This window comes from Ursus americanus, chromosome 4, assembly GCF_024610735.1.
Source record: "Ursus americanus isolate L20-20 chromosome 4, mUrsAme1.1.p, whole genome shotgun sequence".
NCBI classification, from domain to species: Eukaryota; Metazoa; Chordata; class Mammalia; order Carnivora; family Ursidae; genus Ursus; species Ursus americanus.
Genome location: NC_142130.1, coordinates 7,275,841 through 7,301,753, shown reverse-complemented (window position 1 = coordinate 7,301,753; position 25,913 = coordinate 7,275,841). Strand labels below are relative to the sequence as shown.

The 25,913-nt window shown below is 40.8% G+C and overlaps 1 protein-coding gene and 1 long non-coding RNA gene across 11 annotated transcripts in view; one reads left to right on the top strand and one right to left on the bottom strand.

Moving 5' to 3' along the window:
• LOC123786432 (uncharacterized) overlaps nucleotides 1-25,913 on the bottom strand; it is a 41,505-nt gene that overhangs the window by 14,425 nt on the left and 1,167 nt on the right. For 2 of the 6 annotated variants that reach the window (XR_015724115.1, XR_015724116.1), the window contains exons 1-2: nucleotides 14,183-14,626; nucleotides 8,710-8,807 (exon numbers count right to left, since the gene is read on the bottom strand). This is a non-coding gene — a long non-coding RNA (uncharacterized LOC123786432). Of the gene's footprint in view, nucleotides 1-8,675; nucleotides 8,808-14,182; nucleotides 14,627-17,823; nucleotides 23,065-25,913 lie in introns of those variants that run through there. The other 4 variants (XR_015724111.1, XR_015724112.1, XR_015724114.1 and 1 more) reach the window with 3 other exon arrangements.
• GOLIM4 (golgi integral membrane protein 4) overlaps nucleotides 14,628-25,913 on the top strand; it is a 75,348-nt gene continuing 64,062 nt past the window's right edge. For all 5 annotated transcript variants that reach the window (XM_045788600.2, XM_045788599.2, XM_045788598.2 and 2 more), the window contains exon 1: nucleotides 14,628-15,327. In XM_045788600.2, the coding sequence (XP_045644556.1) occupies nucleotides 15,141-15,327 (187 nt within the window). In that variant the 5' untranslated portion in view covers nucleotides 14,628-15,140. The remainder of the gene's footprint in view (nucleotides 15,328-25,913) is intronic.

Genomic DNA, 25,913 nt, shown 5'->3' with positions numbered 1-25,913 from the left:
GTAATGACCATATTTCCAGTAGTGAAAAGAGCGCTGATAGTCCCTTGCAAGATCTGGCAACAGAGGGGGGTGGGGGAATGGGATAGACCGGTGATGGGTAGTAAGGAGGGCACATATTGCATGGTGCACTGGGTGTTATACACAACTAATGAATCATCGAGCCTTACATCGGAAACCGGGGATGTACTGTATGGTGACTAACATAATATAATAAAAAATCATTAAAATAAAAAAAAAATAAATAAATAAAAAAAAAAATAAAAAAAAAGATCTGGCAACAGAGATATGCAAAATATCTTCATTAGATATTCTAATCAACCACTTATAAGAAATAAGGAGTTTGGTGACTGCATATGTGATACTTTCAGACATTTTTGGAAATCTAATGCATTTAATGAGGTCGTTGATTGCTCCTAATGTTGCTGGAGAAGTGATGAAAGAAAGGATGAGCTCAGGGATGTGAATTCTCAGTTCAAGTGTCACATAAATGACCTAAACACTTCTGTGTGTGCCCTAAAGGAGACCTTTATCTCCTGTAGCCTCAGGGCTGAGATTGTTGAAAATCAAACACAGAATTTCATCCTGCAGTTGGCTGAATTATAACACTAGTTGAACTCCCAGCTCTACAGGGTGTCTACTGTTCAAATGAGGTCATTGATTGGTAAAGAATAGAATCTTGTAAATTGGAATGGACCTGTAGGAAGAGCCTGATGAGGCTGGGGACATTGAACCTCTAAATTCTGGCTAGTCTTCTTTCCCAGTGGAAGTGGCCTCCTCACTCCCAGTGGTATTGTCTTCTCTAACTCGCCCTTACTCCCCATTGGAGGGAATTAACTCTGCATTGCCTGAGGAAACTGTAATGCTACGCAATACAAAGCTGATTCTCCTTAGGAGCCACATCTACTGTCCCCCTTTGCTTCTAGATCTATAACTAGACTCAAATTCCAGAAGGTCCCTAAGGATGAGATACGAAGTGTGACCTCTGAGGAGGTTGCTACACTCCAAAAGAATTATGTGACTTTTCTAACTTATGTAGATTAAAATCTGGAAAACATGTATGGGAATGGATACTGAGGGCACGGGATAATGATGGAAGAAGCAGAGTTGGATCAGGTTGATATTATCAATACGGGCTTACTAAGCAGAGATCCCGGATTTAACGTTGTAGCTCAGGGAGTTGGAAAGGGTTTTAACAGTTTTAGCTGATTGGATGAACATGGACCAAAAGGTGGCCTACTATGAGCAAACTAGAAACACTTGACTTACCTTGCTTAAATGTAGAGGGAGGGATTCAAATGCTTAGGAAGTTTGGAATGCAGATTTGTAAAATTAGTGGATTTGTCAGTTAAAACTTACCCATTCTGAGAGTCCAGGTGACATACCAAAGTCCAGAAGACACCTTTCACCACTACTCTGAGAAAAAAATTGTGAATAGAGCCCTAGTATCCTTAAAGAGCTCTGTAATCACTCTTCTTTGTAGGCCAGTCCTTATAGTGGGGACTACAGTCACAGAATCAGGAAACCTAAATGCAATGGGAGTAATTGGATCCTGGGGTAGCAAGGGCCAAATGGTAGCACTCAACCACCAAGGGCAAGGTGGGCATGGTTACCATAATGGATAGCAGTTAAGCAGCAATCAGAATAGTCTGACTTGCATAAAACCGTGGCATTGGCTGGTTGATCATGGTGTTCCAAGAAGTGAGATATGTAGGAAGCCTGCTAAATTCTCACTTGATCTATCACAACAGAAAAGTTTTAGGTCAAATAGCAAAAGTCTAACCTGAATCATAAAAATAGAGTCATGGCTTCTCAACCAATTCCTGGACTTGATCAGTTTTTAGACCCAGAACCCCTTGAATAGAGAAGACACTTAGTCCCCTTGAAACAGAGTCCCTGTACACCACCAAAAATGTGTAATCTTTCTTTAACCCTTCACCCAAAAGGACCTCCAGGCTTTTACTAGGGTAACTGTGCATTGAGGAAAGAAAATAGTGAAAACTCTCAGGGACGACTAGACACTGGCTCTGAACTGACACACTAATTCTAGAAGACCTGAAATATCACTGTGATTCACTAGTTGGAGGAGTGGCTTATGGAGGTCAGGTAGTCTGGGGACTTTAGCTCAGTTCCCTTACGGTGGGTCCGTGGGTCCTTGAACCCATCCTGTGCCTATTTTTCTGGTTCTGGGATGCATAACTGGAATAGATATAATTAGCAGCAGGTGGACTCCCCACACTGGCTCCTTGACCTGTGGAGTCAGGACTATGGTGGTGGGAAAGGCCATGTGGGACCCTTTAGAATTGCCTCTAACTAGGAAAACAGTCAACCAAAGCAATATTGCATTCATGAAGGGGCTGCAGAGCTTTGTGCCAGTATCAAGGATGCAGGTATGGCAATCCCATGACATTCCCATTCAACTTACCTATTTGGTCTATGCTGAAGACAGATGGATACTGGATCATAACAGTAGATGTGTAAGCTTTAACCAGGTGGTGACTAACTGTGGCTGTTATACCAGCTATGGGTTCAAATTGCTCGAGCAAATTAACACACCCCCTGATATCAGATATGCAGCTATTGATTTGGCAAATGCTTTTTCTCCATACCTGTTAGGAGAAACCAGCAGAAGCTACCCTTCATGAACTGGATGTTATCTGACCCGCCAAGCCATGAAGTTAACATGTACAGCACTCCACCAACAAATAGAAATGGTATGTATGTGGTGTGTTTTAAATGTACTGAGACTCATTTTTATCTCAGAATATGGTCCATTTTGGTAAATGGTCCATAAGCACTTAAAAAGAATGTGATTCTGTTTTTGAGTGGAATGTTCTATAAATGTCGATTAGGTCTTGTTGGTTGATAATGTTGTTCGGTCTTTTATATGCTTACAGATTTTCTGGCTATTCCTTTTATCAAGTACCAGGAGAAAAGTGCTGAAGTTGTGGATTGGTTTATTTCTCTTCGTTCTATTAGTTTTTGCTTCACGTATTTAGAAGGTCTAGTATTAGGCACATAATCATTTAGGATTATTAGTTCCTCTTGATAAATGGACCCCTTTATCATTATGAAATATTTGTCTTTATTCTTGATAATATTTTTTCTCTAAAGTCGACTTTCTCTAAAAAAATGAAAAAGTAAAATAAAATCTCCTTTCTCTACTATTAACATAGCCACTCCATCTTTATTTTGATTAGCATTCTCATGGTCTATTTTCTCCCTTTTTAGGATTTTAACACTTTTTATTTTGAAGTAATTTTAGACTAACAGAAAAATGGCAACAATCGTTCTCATGTACCCTTTACCAACTTTCCCTAACACGGAATGTCTCGTCAGTCCCCTGGGGTTGTCTCCTGTTGGGGATATGGCCGCACCCCACCTGGGCTCCTCCTTCTCTGTGCGGTAGCCTTCTCGTGCCAGACAGTAAGCAGTTAGAGCGGCCATCAGGTTCACCTCTTGTGTTTCCTCTCTCTCTAAAATCACTCCTTCCGGATGCCTTAGGGCTGAACCATTGTGTCATGTATTTTGTTTAGTTTTTTAGTTATTTCAGGCCATGATGTAAATCTGGACCCCTTAAACAGTACTTTGTACCTTGTTTTTTTCTCATTCAGCATTCATCATATTATGGGGTATTCTTTACGAACACCTATTCAGCAGGTATGTCACTGCCCCACGCATATTTGCTGGAAAACCTTCGCCATTTTCCTTCCCCCCGGGCTTCTGGTGTGCTTCACTCCTGTGGTAGCCAGTACCTGGGACTTGGGCTGCTGTGGCCACTTTGTTGTTTGCACAGAGGACGGGGAAATTTCTGGGACTTTATGCCCCTCAACCAAACCCTTAATTAATGACTCCGTGGAGCAGTAATATAAATACACCCGCTCTCTTGCTCCCTATGGGAACAACTCTGAGGTGTGATCTACACTTTTTCCAGAGCTCCTCTGAGTGAGCAGAAGTTACCTTGGGACTGCTCATTTGCCATCCTTCCTGCTATCCTGACTTTTCATGAGAATTCTTCCTAATAACCTTCTTCCACATGAAAGCTTTCTTCAGGGTCGCTTTCTGAAGATTCCAAGCTAAACAACTAGTTTTGGTATCTGCTTAATATTTCTTTTAGAGATTTGGGACCCAATTCCAGCATGGAGGTATGCTCCTCCCAGCCACAACACCAAGCAATTCTTGGACACCAGCAGGCAATCCAAGAATTCAACTCAAGTCTGATCCTATCTAGGGGTGCCTGGCTGGCTCAGTGTCTGCTTTCAGCTGGGGTCATGATCCCAAGGTCCTGGGATCAAGCCGGCATCGGGCTCAGCGGGAAGCCTGCTTCTACCTGCCACTCCAAATGCTTGTGCTCTCTCTCTTTCTGTCAAATACATAAAGAAAATTAAAAAAAAAAAAAGTCTGATCCTATCTACCTGGAGATAGCATCGGATTTCACAGGTTGAGGGCTCAGTCCCACAAGACTGTACTCCCAGTCCCAACCCCTTCAGATACTTGGCTCAAGCCTCAGGCTCTTACATGTGTTTCTGACCAACCTGTTACAAATTGAAGGTTCCAACAACCTCCCCCTTAAATTTGACTAATTTGCTAGAGCAGCTAAACAGAACTCAGGAAAACACTTAGGTTTACCAGTTTATTAAAGGATATGATAAAAGATACAAATCAACAGCTAAATGAAGAGATCCATAGGGCAAGGTATGAGGAAAGGGTGGGGGGCTTCCATGCCCATTCTGGGCATGCCACTCTCCCCAAAGCTCCACCTGTTTACCAATCAGGAAGCTCTCTGAAATAAAGGACCAAAAAGCTGCCTTAGGTTTTTCTGGAGGCTTCATTACATAGTCATAATTGCCTAAGTCATTGCCCATTGGCTGATTCAATCTCCAGCCCCTCCCCCTGACATTGGGGATGGGACTGACAGTTTCAATACTTTAATTACACGTTTGGTCCTCCTGGCAACTAGCTCCCTACTTTTGACCTTGGGTTGGGCCCAAAAGTCACCTTCATTCTTAACAAGACACCCATTTCACCTTTATGGCTCTGAAGCATTTTCAGGAACTGTGGATGGAGACCAAATATATCTGAGAAATATATTTTGGTCATCTGAATGACCAAATGTATATTTCTTATAAATCATTATATCGCAATAGTCTATTCTTTATATATACTATAAATTATAGATATATAAATTATACTATAATTTATTTAACCATTTCCAAATAGTTCAGCATTTAGTTTGTTTCTACTTTTTTTTGCAATAACTAATTTTGTGATAATTATCTTTGTTTCATTGTTGTTGTTGTTGTTGTTTTAAGTTTATTTACTTATTTAAGTAATCTCTACCCTCAACATGGGGCTCAAACTCAGGACCCTGAAGTCAAGAGTTGCATGCTCTACCGACTGAGCAGGCCAGGCACTGCTTGTGATAATTATCTTTGCATGCAAAAATTTTTTCTTGAGTTCTAGACTACTTTCTATGGATAGATTCCTAGAAGAGAAATTATTGAAAAAAGGTATGAGTATTTTATGGTCCTTGATCTGAATTGCCAATTTGCCTTTCAGAAAATGTATCAATTCATAGTTTCCTTTGCAGAATATCTTTGTTTAAAATATTTTTGAGGGGTGCCTGGGTGACTCAGTCAGTTGGGTGTCTGCCTTCAGCTCGTGTCATGATCCCAGAGCCCTGGGATCAAGTCCCGAGTCAGGCTCCTTGCTTGGCAGGGAGCCTGCTTCTCCCTCTGTCTATTGCCCCCCATGCTTGTGCTCTCTCTCTCTCTCTCTGACAACTAATAAAATCTTTAAAAAAAATATTTTGACTACATGAAGCCACTCTTAATGTAAACTTTTTTAAAAACCTTGCTTTTTTTATTAGTTAGAGATTATTAGTATTGTTTTCATTTCTGTGATTACTGAGATTGAATCCTTTCTCACATATTTACTGGTTGTTTACCTGCCTATGAATTACCTGCTTATGAACTCTTTCTGAACTATTATTTGTTTATGAACTTTGCAACTTTTTATTATCCTAGTGTTTTAGCAATATGCATACAATTATATAAAGTTGTTAGGTCTGTGTAATTTACACAATCTATTTAATCTATGCAAATATTCTCTGTATGTGTCTGCTTTTAAACTTTTTAGTAATGTTTGATGTGTGACAATTTTGAATTTCAAGTAATCCAGTGTATTTATTTCTTTTCATTTCTGATTTCTCCTAAGGCTTCCCTACTTAGAAATTACACTACATTTAAAATCAGATAAATTTTATTCTACATTTTCCCCAGATTTTTTTCTTTCTTTCCTATCTCTCTATCTTATAAATTCCCCCATTACGTATTTTACAATGGACAACACTGTATGCTGAGTTTATTCACTCACTCAGTGAAAAGGTGTTCAGTGTTTACTAGGTACTAGACAGGGCGCTAGAGACATCGTCGGTAAAGGCAGATGTTGAAAGGGACACTGAAGTCACATCTGAAGATGATGCAGGCTGGCTGGGTCTGAGGACCCAGAGGGGTCCCGCAGGACCAGCCAAGAACGTCCTTGACTTCTTAAGCAGAATAAAAATCAACCTAAGCTGAAAGGAAGTGAGAGCAGATTTTATTAAAGATAGAGAGAGAGTGTAGAGACAGAGCATCTGAAAACCTCAGAAAGGAAAGAAGAATGAATTTTATCTCTACTTGGGGCCTGGGGTTTTATTGAGGGTTGTGGTCCAGTGCACAGTATCTTCTCAAGCATCCAGGCACACAGACGAGGGTTTAGGTGCTCTCCATAAGTCACCTATGCCCTGGAGCTAAGGGTCTTGATGGGTCGGTGGTCTTGGAAAACATTCATGATGACCCCACCCAGTCACTCCTTAGATGTTATTTATTGTGCTGGAAGACTCAAAAAAAGAAAATCATTACATCCTTGACTTTTACAAAGAGGACATACACTATCTGTTTTATAAGGCACATGTAAGGTGGGGGTGTAGGTCCTAGCAAGAATAGAAGCAGAAAAAGAAGCAAAAACAGTTTTCATGGGGTTGCTTTAGTTTCCCTGTCCCAAAGTCACTCAGTGAGACAGTTCACTTAATTCATTACTGATGGTGGAAGAGAAAGAGGGAATATGTGTGTGAAATGGCTGCCCAGGGCTGGGTATTTAACCCACCTTTTCCATGGTATATCAACTCACTCCTTAATAGAAAAACAGATCTTATGATCAGGGATATGTTCAACAATGTTAAAACCAACAAATGAGTGGAAAGCATCATTATCCTGAAGCGAATAGATTTTCATGAATTATTGAAAATATCCACCTTTTTTCCCTCTTTATCTGATTACTTAAAAGTAGCAATATACAACAAATCATTTTTTCTATAAACATTTTAACATGATTGCAATAATATTACTTATGCAATTTCGCATTCTCCTTTGTGCATTTAGTGTTACAAAACATTTGTAAAAGTCATAAACTACTTAGTAAACATATCTAACAGTTATACATAAAATGTTTTAAATGGACCAATTACTGTTATTCAAAGCAGAGTCCATTTTTCTTCTTAAATAAATACATACTGTTTTACAGATTCTCTATTTGGGATATTATCATACAATCATGTCCATTTTGGGGGGTGTGCACATTTAATCAGAGTGAATTAATACAAGTACACACCACCTTAGGCCTTCAAACAAATTTCTTTTTCAATTAGCCAGGCAATCCTTTCAATTTTCTTCCTCTTAGTGACTCTTAAGACCATCCATTCTATAATTTATTGAGCCTCTAAAATGGAAAATGAACTATAATAGGGCATTGCCTTAAGAAATAACGTTCCAGACATTCCAATGTATTTAATGTGGCACTTCAAATCTTTAACGTATTCCTCTCTACTAGCTCCTTGAAGAAATTCTTGTGTGTGCTAATCCAAAAACAAAAGCCCCACAGCAAACTTTCCCTCAACCCCTCCTCAGCTCCACCCAATCTATCTTCCTTTACAGGCAAACTATCGAAAGCAGAGTTCATCTTCCTACTCCTCTTCCCTTATTTACCTGGCACCCGTTTATTCCCCAGCGCACTGTAATCTTCCACCCCAGCCCTTATCAGTTCCTTCTATGGCCTCCTTGTAGGCTTTATTTCAACGTCTTTTCAGTAGTTGTATCAACAACACTCAAAGTTCTCTTCTTAGTACCTTTGGTTTCCCTGTCACTTCTCTCACATACCTTTTCTTGACCACCAACTCCTCCTTTTACCGCACTAGTCATTCCAATGTACGGTATCAGCCCTTAACTCCATTTAACCAACTCACTGGATGACTGGATGACAGGAGACTTTCCCCTCTGTCAGTCAGCCTCTCCCCTGTGCACTTCAGGGCTGAAGACTCCTGGCGCTTACACTCATCTCCGCTTGGCCCGCGTCTGCCTACTGAACTGAAGGCCTCATAGAGACTAGTGGTTTGTTCTAAAAGCAGTTTATGCAATTGCACTTGCTATTTTAATTATGTAATTTAATCAACTGCTATGTAAACTAATGAAATATGAGAGTGAAAAAGATAAAAGAGTGTTTCTATGAAAATTGAGATAAGTGATTTGGAAAAGCTCCATAATGGCTGGTATCAGAAAGACAAATCGCGGTCAAATTAGGTGAAAAACAAAACCAAGAAAAAACTCCTTCCAATCTAGACATACTGACATTGATGACCTTACCATACAAATATCCTGAAGATCTTGCCCCACTCACCGAAGCTGAAACTGGAATCTGAACGATGTTCTTTGGCTTAAGTGGCTGAGCTGAGCTCCAGGCAGCAACATATCTGCACACAAATCAAAGGCCTTGCCCTGCATCAAAAGAGAATGAAAGCAAAGTAACATTTCTATGTTTTAGGGGTCTATGCATTCCTTTTCTTTTTTCCAGCTTGAACTACCTCTACTGATTAAGCGATCCTATTGCCTTGTCTAACAGGCCTCCTTCTCTAGAAATCATGATTACAACATGAGGCCTCTTGTTCTCTTGCTCTGCTCTCTCCTTGAGTAATTGAATTTCCAACCAGAGCTTCGATTTAGCCTTTAAATAAACAAGTACCAAATCCATGAGCTCTTCACCAAAACGGTCCATTCATCATTATAGCCTCAACCATCCATTTCCCTCCCCGCATTGTGCCTTGCACACAATAACTGCTTGAGAAAATTATTGACATATAAAGCATAATGAAAACATTAGTCCATAAATTATAACCCAAGACTTAGAAATCTAGCTTGAACAAATGGATTACAAGAAAAGTCCTTTGTTTTAAGGTCATAATTCATCCCTTCTCAACTATTAAAGAAGCTCAGTTAATAATTATGATTGGAAAATTACCATTTTAAACTGGGTAGCTGATTTTTTTCTTAATCAACTGTTAGTTTTCCAGAAATGTACAAATTTAGGTCAACAATGACAAGTATCACTACAGCATTCAATTTTATCTAAATGAAGTCCAAAGTTTGCCTTCTCTCTTGAACCCCATGGGCTTATTCTCTCCGAAGCTAGGCAGCACAGATATGATTACCCCTTGCATTTTACAGATGAGAGAATTGAGGTCCTAACAGTTACTGATTTACTGTGGACCTCATCGACAGTTTGTAACTTAAATGGGATTTGTATCCTGGCCATAGGCTTCTTGAGTCACCTCTTGAATGCTCCTGAACACCTTTACAATTGGGCAGAAGAATCAGGAACTAAGTAGCAGAAAGTGAAACTCTTCTGTCCATAAGTATGACTCATCTGCTCACAGCCTGTCCAGGATTATGCCATTAGAGTTCAGTCCTTTGGCTTAACATATTTTCTCACAAAATTCTTGAGAGCAATATTAAGTTAATAATTCATCCTCTAACATCTTCCTATTAATTAATGTATCCAATTCGCTTTCCTTTGAATAACTGATTACTTGAATGACAGTAATAGGTATTTTGAGGAAGATTATTTTAGGTTTTTGTCCTTTGTCTTCAAGAAGGGAAGGACAATGTTTATGTGTGTAGGTGGGTGTTAGGGAGTGAAGGGCATAGTCCTAGACAAGGATCCTGGGAAACAAAAGGAGATTACGAGGATGTTGGATCACATTTGAAGAGTTCACTAGAGAATAGAATGAGAAGGAGCGGAGTGAGGGAAGACGTGTGTTTTTATTTCACAATTTTAATGTGAGTTGAACTTAATGCTGAGGTAACTCGGCTCTTAATGATTCCTTCCTTCCTTCCTTCCTTCCTTCCTTCCTTCCTTCCTTCCTTCCTTCCTTCCTTCCTTCTTCCTTCCTTCCTTCCTTCCTTCCTTCCTTCCTTCTTTTCTTCCTTCCTTCCCTCCTTCCCACCTTCCCACCTTCCTTCCTTCCTTCCTTCCCTCCTTCCCACCTTCCTTTCTTTCTTCCTTCCTTCCTTGGTAAAACCATTGATAGTATATCCCTTCGTTTTGACTCAAAACATCTCTGTAACTAGAGCATAAAAAACATTTATGGAGCAGATTATGATTTCCCTTAGGAACAGTTCTGAAATTGAATGTTGAATTTCTGACCCAGGACTTCGCATTGGCTATATCATAAATATGATCAGCCATGTCTCATGACAATTAAGAAATTACTAAACATGCCTATCATATAACATTAAAATTTAATTACCAATTTTATAAAATGGTCATGGATAAACCAAGCACGTCTTTTATACAAAGCAATCCAATAAACTATGCATTTTGGGGGAACATTAAAAATGTCATGTTTCACTGGCTGCTGATCTTCCCACGGTCTGTTTGTCTGAAGTCTCTGAGTTACCGAAGACAGTGAGCTGGCGAAAAGCTGCCTGAACGAGCCAAAGGAAGATTTGGGAAGTCCACCAGAGTCTTACATGTGGCCCCTTTCCATATATTCTAATATTCTATGCAACTATTTTCTTAAAGTAATATGTTAGCTATAACAAACATTAAGCAACGAATTCAAATAATTGCTTGTGCACCTTAGAATTTGCAAGAGTTTATGGTATGCTAGACTGTCCTGCTTTAGAAGGATGTTAAAGACGTTTGAAATGATAGCTCTTATTTCTTTAGTCTAGCTACACATCTACACATTTAGGGCCTCCTAAGTAATTTTCATTTTTTAATTATGAAATAATTTTCATACGTTGTTAGTCTGCTAACAATTACTATCTGGTCATTAGCAAAATTTTATGGAAATGGAGTTTCAAAACATCTCTCAAAGAATCCTCAAAAAACAGAATGCCTTTACCTCTCAAAGTACACGTAGGTGGCAAGCAGGAAGCTATGTGTTAATTAGGTGATAGCAAATGGGTGAAGTGGCAAAAAGGCAGAGATGGAAAGTGTAGTTTTCTACAGTGGAAAAAGGATAGTTGATTTCTGCAAAATTTACACAAAAAGGCTAAAGCTGTACTTTATGAATACTGAAAGGCCATTTGCAATTTTATTTTTTTTTATTGAGATATAATTGACATATAACACTATATTCGTTTCAGGTGTATGACATAAGAAATGAACACCACAATAATTCTAATTAACATCCATTGCCACAGTTACAAATTTAAAAAAAAATAATTTAACATTTACCACCTTTTCTTAGGTGTTGATGTCTTTTGCAAATTATTGAATTCAATTTGAAGTAAGGAGATTTAATTGAAAAATTTCACAGACAATAGGAACTACTTACTCTAGGATAGATCATCTATTTTTACAAATTATATCCCTCAACTATGTTTTTCTTGCCTTTCCCTATTTTGAAAATGAACAAATTTTATTGAAATGACAAATTTAGTAAAACTGGAAAGAATGCTAAGGTTCCCAAATATTACCTTAGTCCCTCTCAAATGTAAGACCTCGAATCTTTAAGTTAATTTCTTCTTGCCTTAGAAAGAAAATATTAAACTGGTGAAATACCTCAGGATATATAATTTTTAAATTATATATATTGTTAAATATATGGCATATAGAAATATATATATTTTTAAAATGATAAATAAAAATAAAATAGAACTAACAACAGACCTCACAAGACCAGTAGAAATAGCTCATCTATTACAAGTTCTACCCAAAGGTGATGTTATGTAAATTCAGTTTGTAGGCCCTGGGTGGCTTCCCCAACGTCGGCCTCTCAAAAGCTTTATACTGATATTTTTAAGAAACTAGCAGTATACTTCACCTTGGAAAAGTAATTTTATAAAGACACTGCCATTAGTGATTTTATGTACTTCGACATACCCTTCCTGAATTTGAAATAATGGGTAAGTCCAGGTAATAATTTTTGTTCTCTTTCAAATTTTATGACTAAAATATTGAGTTGTGTTTTATGGCCTACATTTATTATATTCTGTCGAGTCAGCCAGCAGCTTTAGGCAAAGAATACCTTTGGAGTCTGAAATCAGATGCAAAGGAATCAGAGGTTTAAAATGAGTTATCATGTATTCCAGAAGCATAAGAATTTTCCGGAGATTTTGAAATACAACTAAATGCTGCATACTGTGTTATGTATGAATAATAATTTTTCAGTCCTCTGTACAATTTCTTCCTTCCTTCCTTTCTCTCTCTCTTTCCTTCCCTTCCACTCTCCCTTCCTTCCTTTCTTTTCAGTTAAGATAATTTTCTCTCCTAGTATGGGCCAGGATTATTGCTATAAAACTTCATTTCCTCCAGAGTAGTTTTGGTAGTATTTTTGGAGGAAGAGTTTATTTAGCAAATTGTACATTGATAATGTTAAGGACTTTTTATAAAGAATTTTAACAAGGTTTCAGGAATTATTCAGTCTCATTTTTAAGAGTAAAACTGAAAGAGGGAAATTTAAACAGTGGTAGATTGAATAACAAGTGAGGCTATATAATATCTGTATGACAGAACAAAATTCTAAAACTTCCTTAAATCTTTTTCTTTTTAAACCAGGTTCTCATTTTAACTGACCAGACACAGTTGTTAATATCACTTATTTAAAAAGAATGAGAACTTGGCTCCCATAGGAGAAAGAGAGAAAAACAGCAGGATTCTAACCTAGATCTAATCCTAACTTTCTTCGTGTCGTAGGTCCTAGAGCTGTCACAGTCCCTTTAATAAACTTTCATTTTTTTACCAAACTGTGAGGCCAATACTTAATCTGGGTGTGATAAGTGTATTTGTAAATAAAAGCATTTTGAACAATATAATTATTGTTATATTGTAAGTTATTACTTATTAGGGAAAAGCAGATACCAGGCAAACTTTGTTTTCGTGGTACTGTAAATGTCATAGGCTAGCTAGGTTATAATGAGGTTTATTTTATGGTTTTAGCACTCTTTAATTTCAGAGTCTACCTAAAAAAGTTCTTCACCAGGGACCATCTTTATGTTTAATTTGGCTATGCAGATCTACTCTCATTTGGAGTGCTCATTGGCTATTATTGATAGTGATAACTAAAGTCTGGTTAGAATATCATAAAAATTATGCAGTATAAAATAAATTCCATGGCACTTCTGAGGCATTTGAGAAATAATTTACTTTCTTAGAAGTCAGGTCAAGAGCAGAAACAAAATTATCATTTATGCCTAACCTCAATTTTCCCCCTCAAGTACATAAAAAGAACAAAAGCACTGTTTTCTTTGAATTTGATTTTCTTTGAAGAGGGTTGTGGTTATTACGTTTTACTTTGTTTTACATAGGAAACCTTTGTTGGCCCTCAAAATGTAATTTAGCAATGTAACTGATGTATTTTTGCTACCAATCAAGCAAATACATATGACAAAATGTATGCATACTTATTTCAGCCTCTGAGATTTGTTTTTAAATTATTCTGTTTGAAGCCCGGGAAAGAATATGAGATCATTTCTTTCCCCTCTGCCAAAGGCAAGCTGATTTCCCCAACCCATGTGGACAGTTGAGCAGTAAGTCTAGCGTGTTAGCGTGCCTGAGTCTCCCGACTCGCGTCCTGCCATCCGTGAGCACACACGCATTCACGCTAGCACGCGGGATGGGGCAAGAGTCAACTGGCAAGACATCTCCGGTTGGGCTACGCAGATTATGCTGACGGTGTAGCCGTCCCGTGTGTCTGCCGCATCTGCCCACCGGCTGGGGAAAGAAAGAAAGGGTATCCGGCAGAGTGTAAGCAGTTGCGTCCACCCACTCTCCCACTTATATACACTGTACTCCTCTCCCCACGTGCATTCCGAGTGCTGGATCACACACACACTCACTTGCACTCTCACACACGTGCGCACCGTACCTCGCCCAGCCGCAAGCCAGGACACGGCGCCGCGGCACCCCAACCTCCCCGCCCCTGGCTCTGCGGCCTCGCCCCATCCACCCGCGCTCCACGTGGGCGCACCCCGGCGCCAGGCGGCCGCTCTGCCCACGGAGCCCCCCCTTCACGGGCCCCCGCGGTGGGAGGGAAGGCGCGGCCCCGGGGTCGGACGGACAAAGCGGGCGTCCAATCGAGCCCCGCACTGCCTCCCCGAAGGGAGGGAGCGGCGGCTCGGACGGGCCCAATGAGCGGGGAGCCCGAGTGGGACTTCCTCCCGGAATCCCGTTGGCCAGAATAGCGGGGCCGTGGGTGACACGTAAGTTGGGTGGGAGGCGGCGGCGGCCAAGGTTCGGCAGCCCCGTCAGTGACACCGGCCCGCCATCCCCCAAACCCGGCCGCGCCGGCCGGCCCCCGCCCGTCCACCTACCCCGGCGGGCCGCGCGCGAAGGCGCCGCCTGGAGCCGGGACCCTTTGTTGGGCGCGCACCCCCTCCTTCTGGTGGCAACAAAGTCGCGCAGTGGGAGCCGCCGCGAGGGGGCGGGGAGCGGCCGGGGCGGGACTCCAAGCGCCGCCGGGGGCAGCCGAGCCAAAAAGTGGGGAGGAGGAAAAAAGGCAGGCGGCGTCTGGGGACCGGCGCGGGCACAGTTCGCTCGGAAGTATGCGGAGGGCCCCCTCTCGGGCCCGGGCACTCGCGGAGAGCCAGCCTAGCAAAAGTTTGGCGGCCGCTGCCCAGGCGGCGTCGATGGCTGCGCGCCCCGTGGCGCGCGGGGGCTGAGCGGGCGCCACTTCCCTTCGGGCCCCGCTTTTGTGTCTCGCGTCTCCTCCTCATGCTGCGTCCGGCCACCTCCTGCGGCGGCCGCTGCTGAGGCGCTCGCTCCGGCATAGGGGAAGAAGGGACGGCGGCGGCGGGGCGGCCGCGGCGCGGGGTCCAGGCGGGACTATGGGAAACGGGATGTGCTCCCGAAAGCAAAAGCGGATTTTCCAGACGCTGCTGCTGCTGACCGTGGTGTTCGGCTTTCTCTACGGCGCGATGCTCTACTACGAGCTGCAGACGCAGCTGCGGAAAGCCGAGGCGGTGTCGCTCAAGTACCAGCAGCACCAGGAGTCCCTTTCCGCCCAGTTACAAGGTACGGTTAACGGGACGCGCGCGGCCCGTGGCCAACTTCGCCCCGCGCCTCCCGCCCCGACTGGAAAAGTGGCTTTGCTGAGACGTTGGTACTGCGGGTGCCTCCTCTGACCGTCACGGACATCAGAGGCGAGCCCTGCAGGGCCACCGGGTCCCCGAAGCGTCAAGGGAGATGACATCCCCTCCTCCCACTTCCTCCGGCGGTTACGTTTGAAATTGGTGGCACCAGCCGCCGGTCCGCTGGACGTTGGGTGGGCCGGCGGCCGCTGAGAGCTTTACCCCAGCGCTTGTCAATGGCCCAGCTGTAGTCTGGGCAGGCCGACCAGTAGCCCTTACCCCGTTTCTGCCAGCCCATCCCGGAGGGGCATGGTCTCGGTTGCTGGGTATTCGCTTTGCAGTTGACTTTGCCAAGAAATGGAGAGTTTGGCAGTGATTTCTCAAACTATGCTGTTTTTTAAGGGAAATTTAACCTTGACCTAGCTGCCCAAACTAATGGCCCAGTCGAATGGAACCTAGACCTGCTAGTTTCTGTTAACTTAATAGGGTGACTTTAGAGATGTTGGGAGTGTTGGAAAAGTCCACACTACTACTGTTCACCATCCTGCAGGTATGTTTTTTGGGGAAAAAAAAGTTTGTCTTCCTGAGGAGCTTTTAGTTTATTACGGAGGTAAGGGTGTATGTGTGTTGTGTATTTTGCAATTAGCCTTGAGAAGTCCAAGAGGAGAAACACAGTTTTTCATTCTATCAGATACAGTGAACCCAACTTGAGCAAGACCTGCAGAAAGATTTAAAGTTCCTGTCCTTCTATTTTAGAATCTCATTTAATGTAAATTTCAGAAACGTAAATGATGCGTGATTGCAAAGTAAGCACCCTGTGGTCTTAAGAGCACAGTCATCCTATACATATTTTTTGAAAGCTTTTACTTGTACTTGTGTCTAGTTTTCAACACTTATGCAGTCCTCTCCCCAACCAAAAAAACAGTACTAGAAAGCTGTGAGTAGTGAAATGTTGACAGTCTTTGCTGATAATGCAAATAGAGCTTATTTCATATTACTGGGAAGATACAAGCTGGATGCATGTTTGTGTCAGTGTATGTGTATACAAATAGAAAACAGATGCCTTTTCGTTGGTTCAGCTATTTTGAGTGTTTTCTAGTAAAAAAAAATTAAAATGAGAGAAAATGACATGCGGCTGATTGCTTGGTCTTATTTTCTCTTCCCAACTTAGAAGAAAGGGAAGTATTTTTAGCTTATTGAAGCTGCATAGCCACAGGCAGTGAAAATATGTGAGCTGGGGTTTGGTTCAAAAGGAAAACCTGTTTGGATACAGACTTAGATTAAGAAAATTTTTCTTTAAACTTGCTGAAATTTACCCATGACTTATTGTTGCTATACGAATTCTGGATATTTATGTATTTACTTATATACTTAGAAGACATTCGTGGTTTCCCTATGAAGTTCAGTACAGTTAGACAAAGGGGAAAATTTGCCATCTAATAGTACTACAAGGGCAGAACTGGGTTTTCACACATGTGGCTGGAAGGGGCGTGTATGGTGGATTATATGAGATTAGTGCCTTGGTGTCTGAGTTTAGGAGACCCATGCAAACAGACACCGTCCAGTTCACCAATACATCCTCAGCACTGTACAGTGCCTGACACTCATGAGGGAATCAATATATATGTATTCAGTCAACAAACAGCTGTTATCTTGAACTGTGGTGAGAAAATTAATCCTAGCACTTTTGTCTGCTTTCTCAGGCTTTGCTTCCCTGTCTCTGCTTTTTGAAACAAAACAAAACAACAAAATATTTTGCCCAAGTAGAGGTTTTGCCTCAGGAGCCAATGCTGGAACTGATTGACTGAGGCCCTGATTTCTGAGTCATGGCCTGTATTTGCAGTATTTCATTTTGAAAATCAATCTCAATTTCTTTTCTTCTTTTATTTGCTTTCTTTTGGTGGTGGTAGTGGGGGAGAGTGGTGGTAAGTGGTAATACAAGGCCATTAAAATATACAACATTTGTTTTGTAGCAGGAGATGAAAAAATGTAGCTAGTTTGAGTGGCCTTAAAATCCGTTTCTTAATGTATTTTGCCATTTCCTCTTGAATTGTGGTGCTGCAACAATTATAATATGGTTATACATGAAGAATTCTTTCCTAAGCAGACAACAGTTTCTTTTTTTTTAATGGATTCACGATTAACTTCTATAGCATTTATTTTGGCTTTCACATCTGCAGGCCATTTAATGAAGATTCTTCTGATGGTACGCAGCTTTTGCTCCCCTTTGCCAATGACAGATGACATTTTCCTCAGCAGCACTATGTTGTACCACCTGCACAGATTTGTTTCGAGGGCATTAGGCTCTCCATTCTTAGGACTTGTTTAGTTAAGTGAGATCTATTGACCTGGCTTGGATTAAGATCAGAGTTAATTATGAGTGGCCTCTTTAAAAAAAAAAAAATCTAGGACTCTTCAAATGTTTAAGTAGTTTGGCCCCGTAATCTGAAGGTATGCATTTGTTAAGTGAGCATATTTAGGTCATCTTCAGTTTAAGAATGGGTTGTACTCCAGAGATTATTTTAGAAGTAGGTTATGTCTAACTCCAAGGGCCTTTTGTAGTAGACCCGTTCCATAAATAGGAGACAGTGAGGGGTGACCTGAGGAACGTTCTAAGACTAAGCAACCCCCTCTCCAGTAAAAACAAATGTCTGTGTCTGCCAGACAGTATATCTGTTTACTTCTCTCCCACTTCTGCTACACGTTAATTATACAGAGCAGTGGGGCAGAGGTGACATCTTGGTGGCAGAGGCAGTAGTTACAACCTTTGACCAGCCCAGTGTTTACTTAACCTCTTAAATTTTTTTGAAACTGCCTTCAGGTGGGTCATGCCCCATTCTCTGTGTCTACACACAGTGGTTCTTAGCTCCGACTGCCCATTAGAATCACGTGGGCAGCTCCCAAACCAACTCAGTCACAGCCTATGGGGGTGAAACCCACAATGTGTCCTCCCCAGGTGATTACAGTATGCAGCCCAGGGTGAGAACTACAGCCCTGTGATCTTAAGCCACTTCACAAATTTACTTTGTTTGGCCGTAAAGACATCGAAGGGTTTTGTTGTTGCTTTTACCCCAGCATGTGATTCAAATTCTAGTCCTGCAACTTTCCGGGTGAACTTGGCCCTCATTTTTCTTTTCTATACAATGGAGATTAGAATGATCTATTTCATAGGGATAATGTGAGGATAAAATAATGAATACCTCTGAAGCTCCTAGCACATACCTGGCACATAGTAGGTACTGCTCATTAAAGATGATCTGTTATTATCATCATGGTCCCTGTTTGAGGTGAGGTATTTCACGTCTTTCTCTTCCCAGGTTTGTTATGGGTAAAAGTCTTAAAATTGACAAAATTTTTTTTATAATTGGCTACCTCCTTTTATTGTACCTGATTGAACATCAAAGGAAACAGGTGAATGGACATAAATCCAAGTACTTTCCTCTGGAGAAGGGACCTTCACTGACAGTTTAAACTTAAAATATTAAAGTAGGATTACTGATTAACTCTCTTCTGTGTCATATCAGATAAGAAGAGGGTGTAACTTCTAGTAGTAGGCAATAACTTTGTGTAATAGGATCTGGAATAGAGATAGAACTGTTCAAATTTTTTAAAAGTAGGGACAGATAGCCCCTCATTCCTGAAACACTGCATTACATTTTTGCAGTGCTTTTGGTCTTTCCAGTGATGGCCAGAAACCATTAAGAAAACGTTTATATAATGTTTCCTCCGCTCCTGTTCCAGATAAGTTTATTACAACTATTTAGTAGGCACCTGGGTGGCTCAGTCAGTTAAGCATCTGCCTTGGGCTGGAGTCATGATCCCAGGGTCCTGGACTCATACTGTTATTTAAGTTAGTTGTCCCTTGCATTGTGTTCTCCTAACACAGGATGGCACGCTAGCCTGAGCATGAACATATCACATTGGAACTGGCAACTCGTTATTTTCAGCCTACCCTGAATCTGCTTAAAAAAGAATAAAAGTCTCCTTCAGCTCAGGGCCAGGCTTTCCTTCATCTCCAGTGCCTGGCACATAGTAGGCGCTCAGTAGAGAGTCGGTCTATACCTTTGTGGTATTTTCTGTCTGCTTATGAATGTGGTTCTATGCAGTGGGCAGTGAAGTGTAGTGGATGCAGGCTGCGGAGTGAGAGCACTTGGGCTGCAAGCCTGGCTATCTTTTTTTTTACCGGCTGTGTGATGTTGGGCAAGTTACTTTTTTGCGACTCCCTTTTATCATATGTAATAATCAGAATAATAATGCTTATAATAGGTTGTCATGAGGATTGATCATGTTAGCTGGCATACAATGCTTCTAAGTATAAGGCTTACATTTTGGACCGTACAACAGAGTGGTTCACAGAACTCAGTGATTTAGAACCACGAGTGTGGGCTGTCTGTGGTTAGGTATACTCATCTTCAAGTGCAAAGTTAGACCTTATAAACATCAGTTAGATACTGCTCATTAGATGAACATTTTCATTTAAAAAAAATAGAACAGAATTAAATACTCTTTCAGTTCAGTAGTTTTTATTTATATGTAAATCCCTGCCTTTAAAATGCATTCCCTGAATAAAAGATGAAAGCTTCTAGGTACTTTGTGAAAATCTGACTCAATTAAGCATTCTGTTAAATATATATGATTTGCACAAATTTGTATGATTCTCCATATTGTGTCTGCTTTAGTCATCCCTGTAAATTAGAACATATGCCCATTTTGGTTGACCACATAAGAGAATTTCTCATTTGTGAGCCTTCAGTTTAAGTCCCAGATAAATTGGAAGCCTTGCCTTGACTTTGTATTCTTCTGCCTTTCCAAGGACAGTTTCTTATAGGGCTAGGGCACCAGACAGGTTTCAGCGACTTAACGAATGGACTTGGAGTTGGTGAACTGATACGCAACCAATTTGAGAGAAACTAAAAGAAGGAAATAGGGAACAGGGGACTGCTATCAGTTTATGACTTTTCAAAGCATTGAGGAATATTCTTGTTCACATGTTTATGTCTAAAAAAAGAGAAACAGGAACTAGGGAAAGGAGATTGGTTTTGGCATCGAATACTGTTTAAGTACAGCTCTGGTGTTCACAGGTAGAGACCTTGAACAGGCAAGTAACACCTCTGGACTTCAGTTTCTTCATGTTGAAATGAGGATAACAATGTCTATTTTGCACACTTGTATAGATTGTAAATCATACATCCAAAATGACTAGCACGGGTCCTGGAGCGCATTACTACTGCATTTATTAGGTGACCAGGACTACTCTTGCTGGACTGGCATTGAGCTGCTTTTTATTTTGCTGGCTGTTTACTGCATCTAGTAGGCAATAGTGTTGCTAGTTGTGGCCTAAATGTGGCTCTTTTCAGAGCTAAGTGCCAACTTGGCTGAAACTTTTATCTAAGACATTCTCACTCTGTTTTTCTACTGTACTGACCCTTTCTTTTTCTTTTTCTTTCTCTTTTCCTTTTTCTTTTTCTTCTTCTTTTCTTTTAGAGAGAAAAGGCCTGCGTACGCTTAGGTGGTATTAACTGAGAGTTGCTGTTTTTCATTTTGACAAATAAGTGTTTTTATTTTATCATTGAGGACAAAATGTTTTTGCTACTTTTGCCAGTCAATGCTTTGTGGATTTTGTAGCTTTGGAAGTAAAAGTTATATATAATACAACTTTATTATAAAAGAGGAGTGGCAAACTATTTTTTCCTTTCAAGCCACTGTTACTTAAAGTGAATGTATTTTGATAGAATTTTAAAAATTAATTTGATGAAATTAAAGTATTTTAAATACATAACATTTGTTGAATGTCTACCGGGTTCAGGTGCCATGTTAAGCATGTTACGTGCGTTTTTTCTTGTAATAGTGACATAAGCACGTTAATGTGAGTGAGCAATCTGAGGCTCAGAGGGGTTAATTAACTTGCTAGTGTCAAGGTCAAATCTAAGGAAACGGAGCTTAGAACCCTAATGTAACTTCCCAGCTGTGTTCTTTCCGCAGCACTCCATTGCCCTCAGAATTATTTTAGTGCGTCTCGTGACAATATTGATGGTTTTGAGAAAGTAGGTTAGGTGGGTCGTATGAAGAGTCAAGATAAAATTTAGAATCAGGGGTAACAGGATGATTATTTGATGCAGCATTTCCAGAGTATAGGACATTTGCTGCTGTTACAAAAGGTAATTTTGGTTGATACGGAGTTGATTTTAGGTGGTGTGCAAATGCTGCATTAAATAACATTGAATCATATAATAAAAACCTTAAGGCCCTTTGAATTCCCTTTCAGCGTTTTCTTGACAAATCAAGGAGAACCTCTTAGTCTGATGCTAGAATCTCTGTCTTAGATGTAGTTACTCATTTGTTTTTCTCAGAGAACTGAATAAGGGCAGCCACCAGTTTGATAGCTAGAATTTAATAATTGTTTGTTGTTTTATTGCATTTAAAGTTTACAGTCACTATATCCATTAATAGCATGTAAATCATATTTTCCATTTACAAGGTGGGAGTGTAAAGGGTGTTTTTAAGAAGCTGATTTTAGGGGAAAAAGTGAAATTTGGCAGCACGTGGTACCTGGGCCGGTGTCGCACGCGTAAGGTGAGAAGTCGTGTCTGAGCACCTGCCTGTCTGTACTTCAGCAGTGCATTAACTGAATGACTCTGCTGCAGCCATTGAATCCTCCAGTTAAAGAAACAATCCTGAAACGGATGAATCATGTATCATGTATCTCAAGTCCACATATGCTGACTTCCAATACAACAGAGCATTCCTCCGCTGTCTCTGGAGACCAGCACCCTCTTCTCAGCAGCAGCAGAAATGCGTGCTGCTATTTTTAAACAATGCTGTGTATTTCTGAATGGCATATTTGTGTTCTTTGTTTTTATTGGCCAGAGAGTGCTTATTCAGAGGACATGCCAGTCATTGCCCTTCACTAATAAACCTCACTAATAGGCTCATAGCCTGGAGGGATGTGGGCATGAAATAAATTGCTCTTTAAAACAGTATGACATTTTTAAAAATATTGCCTTAACTATTTTTTCATATATAAAATGTCACAATATGATAGATTGTGAATAAAAAAGTAAAGATGGGCTGTCATTTTGAAAGATAAGGCATTGTAGCACATTTGAATGACACTATTTCCTTTCTGTTGAGAGCGAGTTTAAGAAAAATATATAATCATTTTAGGAGAGTCGAACATTTTATTTCCCATTTCACATATTTAAACCCCTTCTTTAAGTGGAATTTTTGTCATAAATAACAAAAAAATCTGCAAATTAAGATACTTAAGAGATCTTTGACATTGCTTATATGATCTCAACAATAGCTATGATGCTATATAGTAGATATTCTAAATAGATTAAAATTGAGCAGCTGTTAATTACTTTTTTACTTGTTTAGTGTGAATAGTTTATTAAGTTTTACATTAGTGAGATTAAATCTATAATCTCTCAATCTATTAACACATATTGATTTTTAAAAGGATTTTATATCCTTTTTTTAAAGATCTGATGCTATAAACACATTAGTTTGCACTGATGTCAAGCATCACTTTCATAAGAAGATGAAAAGTAACTTGTCTTCACTATGTAGGTGAGCACCAGCTGTAAATCCAGATGTCATCTAAGCTTGGTCTGGGCATGGGTGAGGCTCCTTGGATATCATTCCTTAAGTACAGTTCCTTGTCATCTCTGTATCTGTGAAACTAGAGTCAAGATACTGACCTCAATACAACCGACATACAACAATGAGGCAGGCATACGATATCTATCTGTTTTGTTCAAAAGTGGATAGATGCGTGGTATGTAGGAGTCACTGGTCCATAGCAATTCTGAAATCCAGCCAAGCAGATGTTCCCTGACTAGATTTCCAGACCTGGGGATAATTCTCCATGGCTCTCGAGTCTACTCCTTGGGCTACTGGCTTCACTCTCTGAGTCATCTTTCCTTTTTCATGAAAGGTAGCATGTGTTTTGCCGCTGAGTTTTCTCAGCCTGCTTACTGACAGTAAAACTTGGGGGGATGTATGGCCTTTTTTCATTTAGTACAGGCTCTATTCCTTTCATTCTCCCTCTCTCTCCCTCTGCCCCTGTTTGTGCTCTCTCACTCACTCTCTCAAATAAATAAAATCCTTAAAAAAAAAAAAAAAAAGCTCCTAGACTTCTAGCAGGGTTTCTGGTGATAAAATACTCTCAAAACTTTTGTCAGTCTCCTGTGAAACTTGGGGTTTAACTCTATTAGACAAAAACCATACCCACATATTTCTTGGCGATAAATCCTTCTCTACTTGGGGCTTCTGCTGAGACAAGGGGCAGGCAGTGACCTTTTACTTTCGAAAGGTATGTTGATAGGATCTCTGTGTCATACCCTTAAGCTTTTAGGAGACCCTACGGTCTGACTGAATAGCTCTTTAAGAGACCACATTTCTGGGGCTCCTGAGTGGCTCAGTCAGTTAAGCCTCCAACTCTTGATTTCAGCTCAGATCATGCGGGGTACTGAGATCGAGCCCTGCGTCGGGCTCCATGCTGGTGTAGAGCCTGCTTGGGATTCTCTCTCTCCCTCTCCCTGCTTGCACATGCATGCGTGCTCTCTCTCTCTTTCTCTCTAAAAAAAGGGGGGGGACCACATTTCTAAGGTCTTAACAAGGATTTCTAAAGCCACATCCTCTGCCTTATCTTTAGACCCTGTTTTCTCTGACAATTCTCTGGAATTGGTCTTTGCGTGGAAGCTATTTCTGAATTTCAGCCTTGTTTGCTGTCCAGAGATGCTGAGAATTTTCAAAACTATCAAGTCCTCCTTCCTTTTTGTTTAGCTGTTCTTCCCTCAATTTATCTTCTCAGTTTACTGTAATCAGCAAGAAGAAACCAGGTAGCATCTTCCAACATTTTGCTGGGAAGTCTCAGCTAAATTGCCCAGTTTATTCAGCACATTTTTTTTACTTCTCATAACTGCAAGTGACTGCAGGTCATGTAACTCTATATAAGTGGGGGTATTGTTAAACCTTTTGCCACTACATAATTACAGTTTCCAATAAAATTTTCCTCATTTTCATTAATGCTCTTCCTACAGTCTCTTCAAAGTCCAAAATTCTGCAAACAATTATGTTTAAGGCACTTTCACACTCTTCTTAAGGCCCATTATACAGTTCCAAAGATGTTCACCTTTCAGATTTTTGTGGTGGACACACCCTACTCCAAAAGTCTGTATTGGTTATCCTATCGCATAGCAAATTATCCCCCAGCTGAATTGGCTTAGACCAACAAATGTTATCTCACAGTTACTATGGGAAAGGAATCAAGGAGAGTTCTCTCCTTGTCAGTGAAAAGTTGAAGTTGAATTTCTGTGAAATTCTGTGAATTTTTTCCTTCTGTGAAGGAAGGTGATGCTTTTCCTGTCCCACTGCTACCTATGTGAGTGCCAGATTGCTGCCATGATATTCCCTGATACTCTGGGTTGTGGACGTCTTTTCTTTTGTGATATTCACATGGTTACCCTTAAGTCCCTTGTGATATGTGGTCATATCACAGGATCTCTTTTCCTTTAGTGCCCGTGGTTCTTGGTCACGCCACTTTGAAGAATGAAGAGGTAGACCAGACAGAGTGGTGGGGAGCAAAGTTTATTGAGTGATAGTACAAAGCTCCTGAAGAGGGAAGGGACCCAAGAGGGTTGCCACAGGAGTTTTTGAGTCTAGGAGGTTTTTTGTTTTTATTTTATTTTATTTTATTTTATTTTATTTTATTTTATTTTATTTTATTTGAGAGAGAGTGAGTGAGAGAGCACAAGCAGGGACAGAGAGAGAGAGAGAAGGAGAAGCAGACTCTGAGCAGGGAGCCTGACATGGGGCTGGATCCCAGGACGCTGGGATGGAGACCTGAGCCAAGGGCAGACACTTACCTGACTGAGCCACCCAGTCTAGGGGCTTTTATTGGCTTGTTGGCAGGCTGTTTTAATCTGATTAACCCTCCATGAGCCTGTTACCCAGTCAGGTTTTTGTCTTCTATCTATCACGTGGGAAAGGGTGGAGTTCTTCTTCCAGGGTGTTGTAAAATCCTTTTAAGGGTGGTTTCCTCTTAGGGTTCGGGTAGAGGGGAAAGGGTAGGGCCTTGTTCCTGCCTGCCTTTCACCCAGCTGTCCTTCACCAGTCTTTATTCTTTTTTTTTTTTTTTTAAAGATTTTATTTATTTATTTGACAGAGACAGCCAGCGAGAGAGGGAACACAGGCAGGGGGAGTGGGAGAGGAAGAAGCAGGCTCATAGCGGAGGAGCCTGATGTGAGGCTCGATCCCATAACGCCGGGATCACGCCCTGAGCCGAAGGCAGATGCTTAACGACTATGCCACCCAGGCACCCCACCAGTCTTTATTCTATGTCCCAAAAACCAAAATGTAAAAAAATTCTCTACACATTCTACAATGTAGTATTAACAGGTGCAGTGTGGTTCTTAGGGAGGCTTAATAATTCGCATAGTTTTTTTTTTTTTTCTCCTGTATCTTTTGCTCCATGGGTTGATTAGTACCCATTCGGATTAAGCTAGAGGATGTAGCTACTAACCCAGT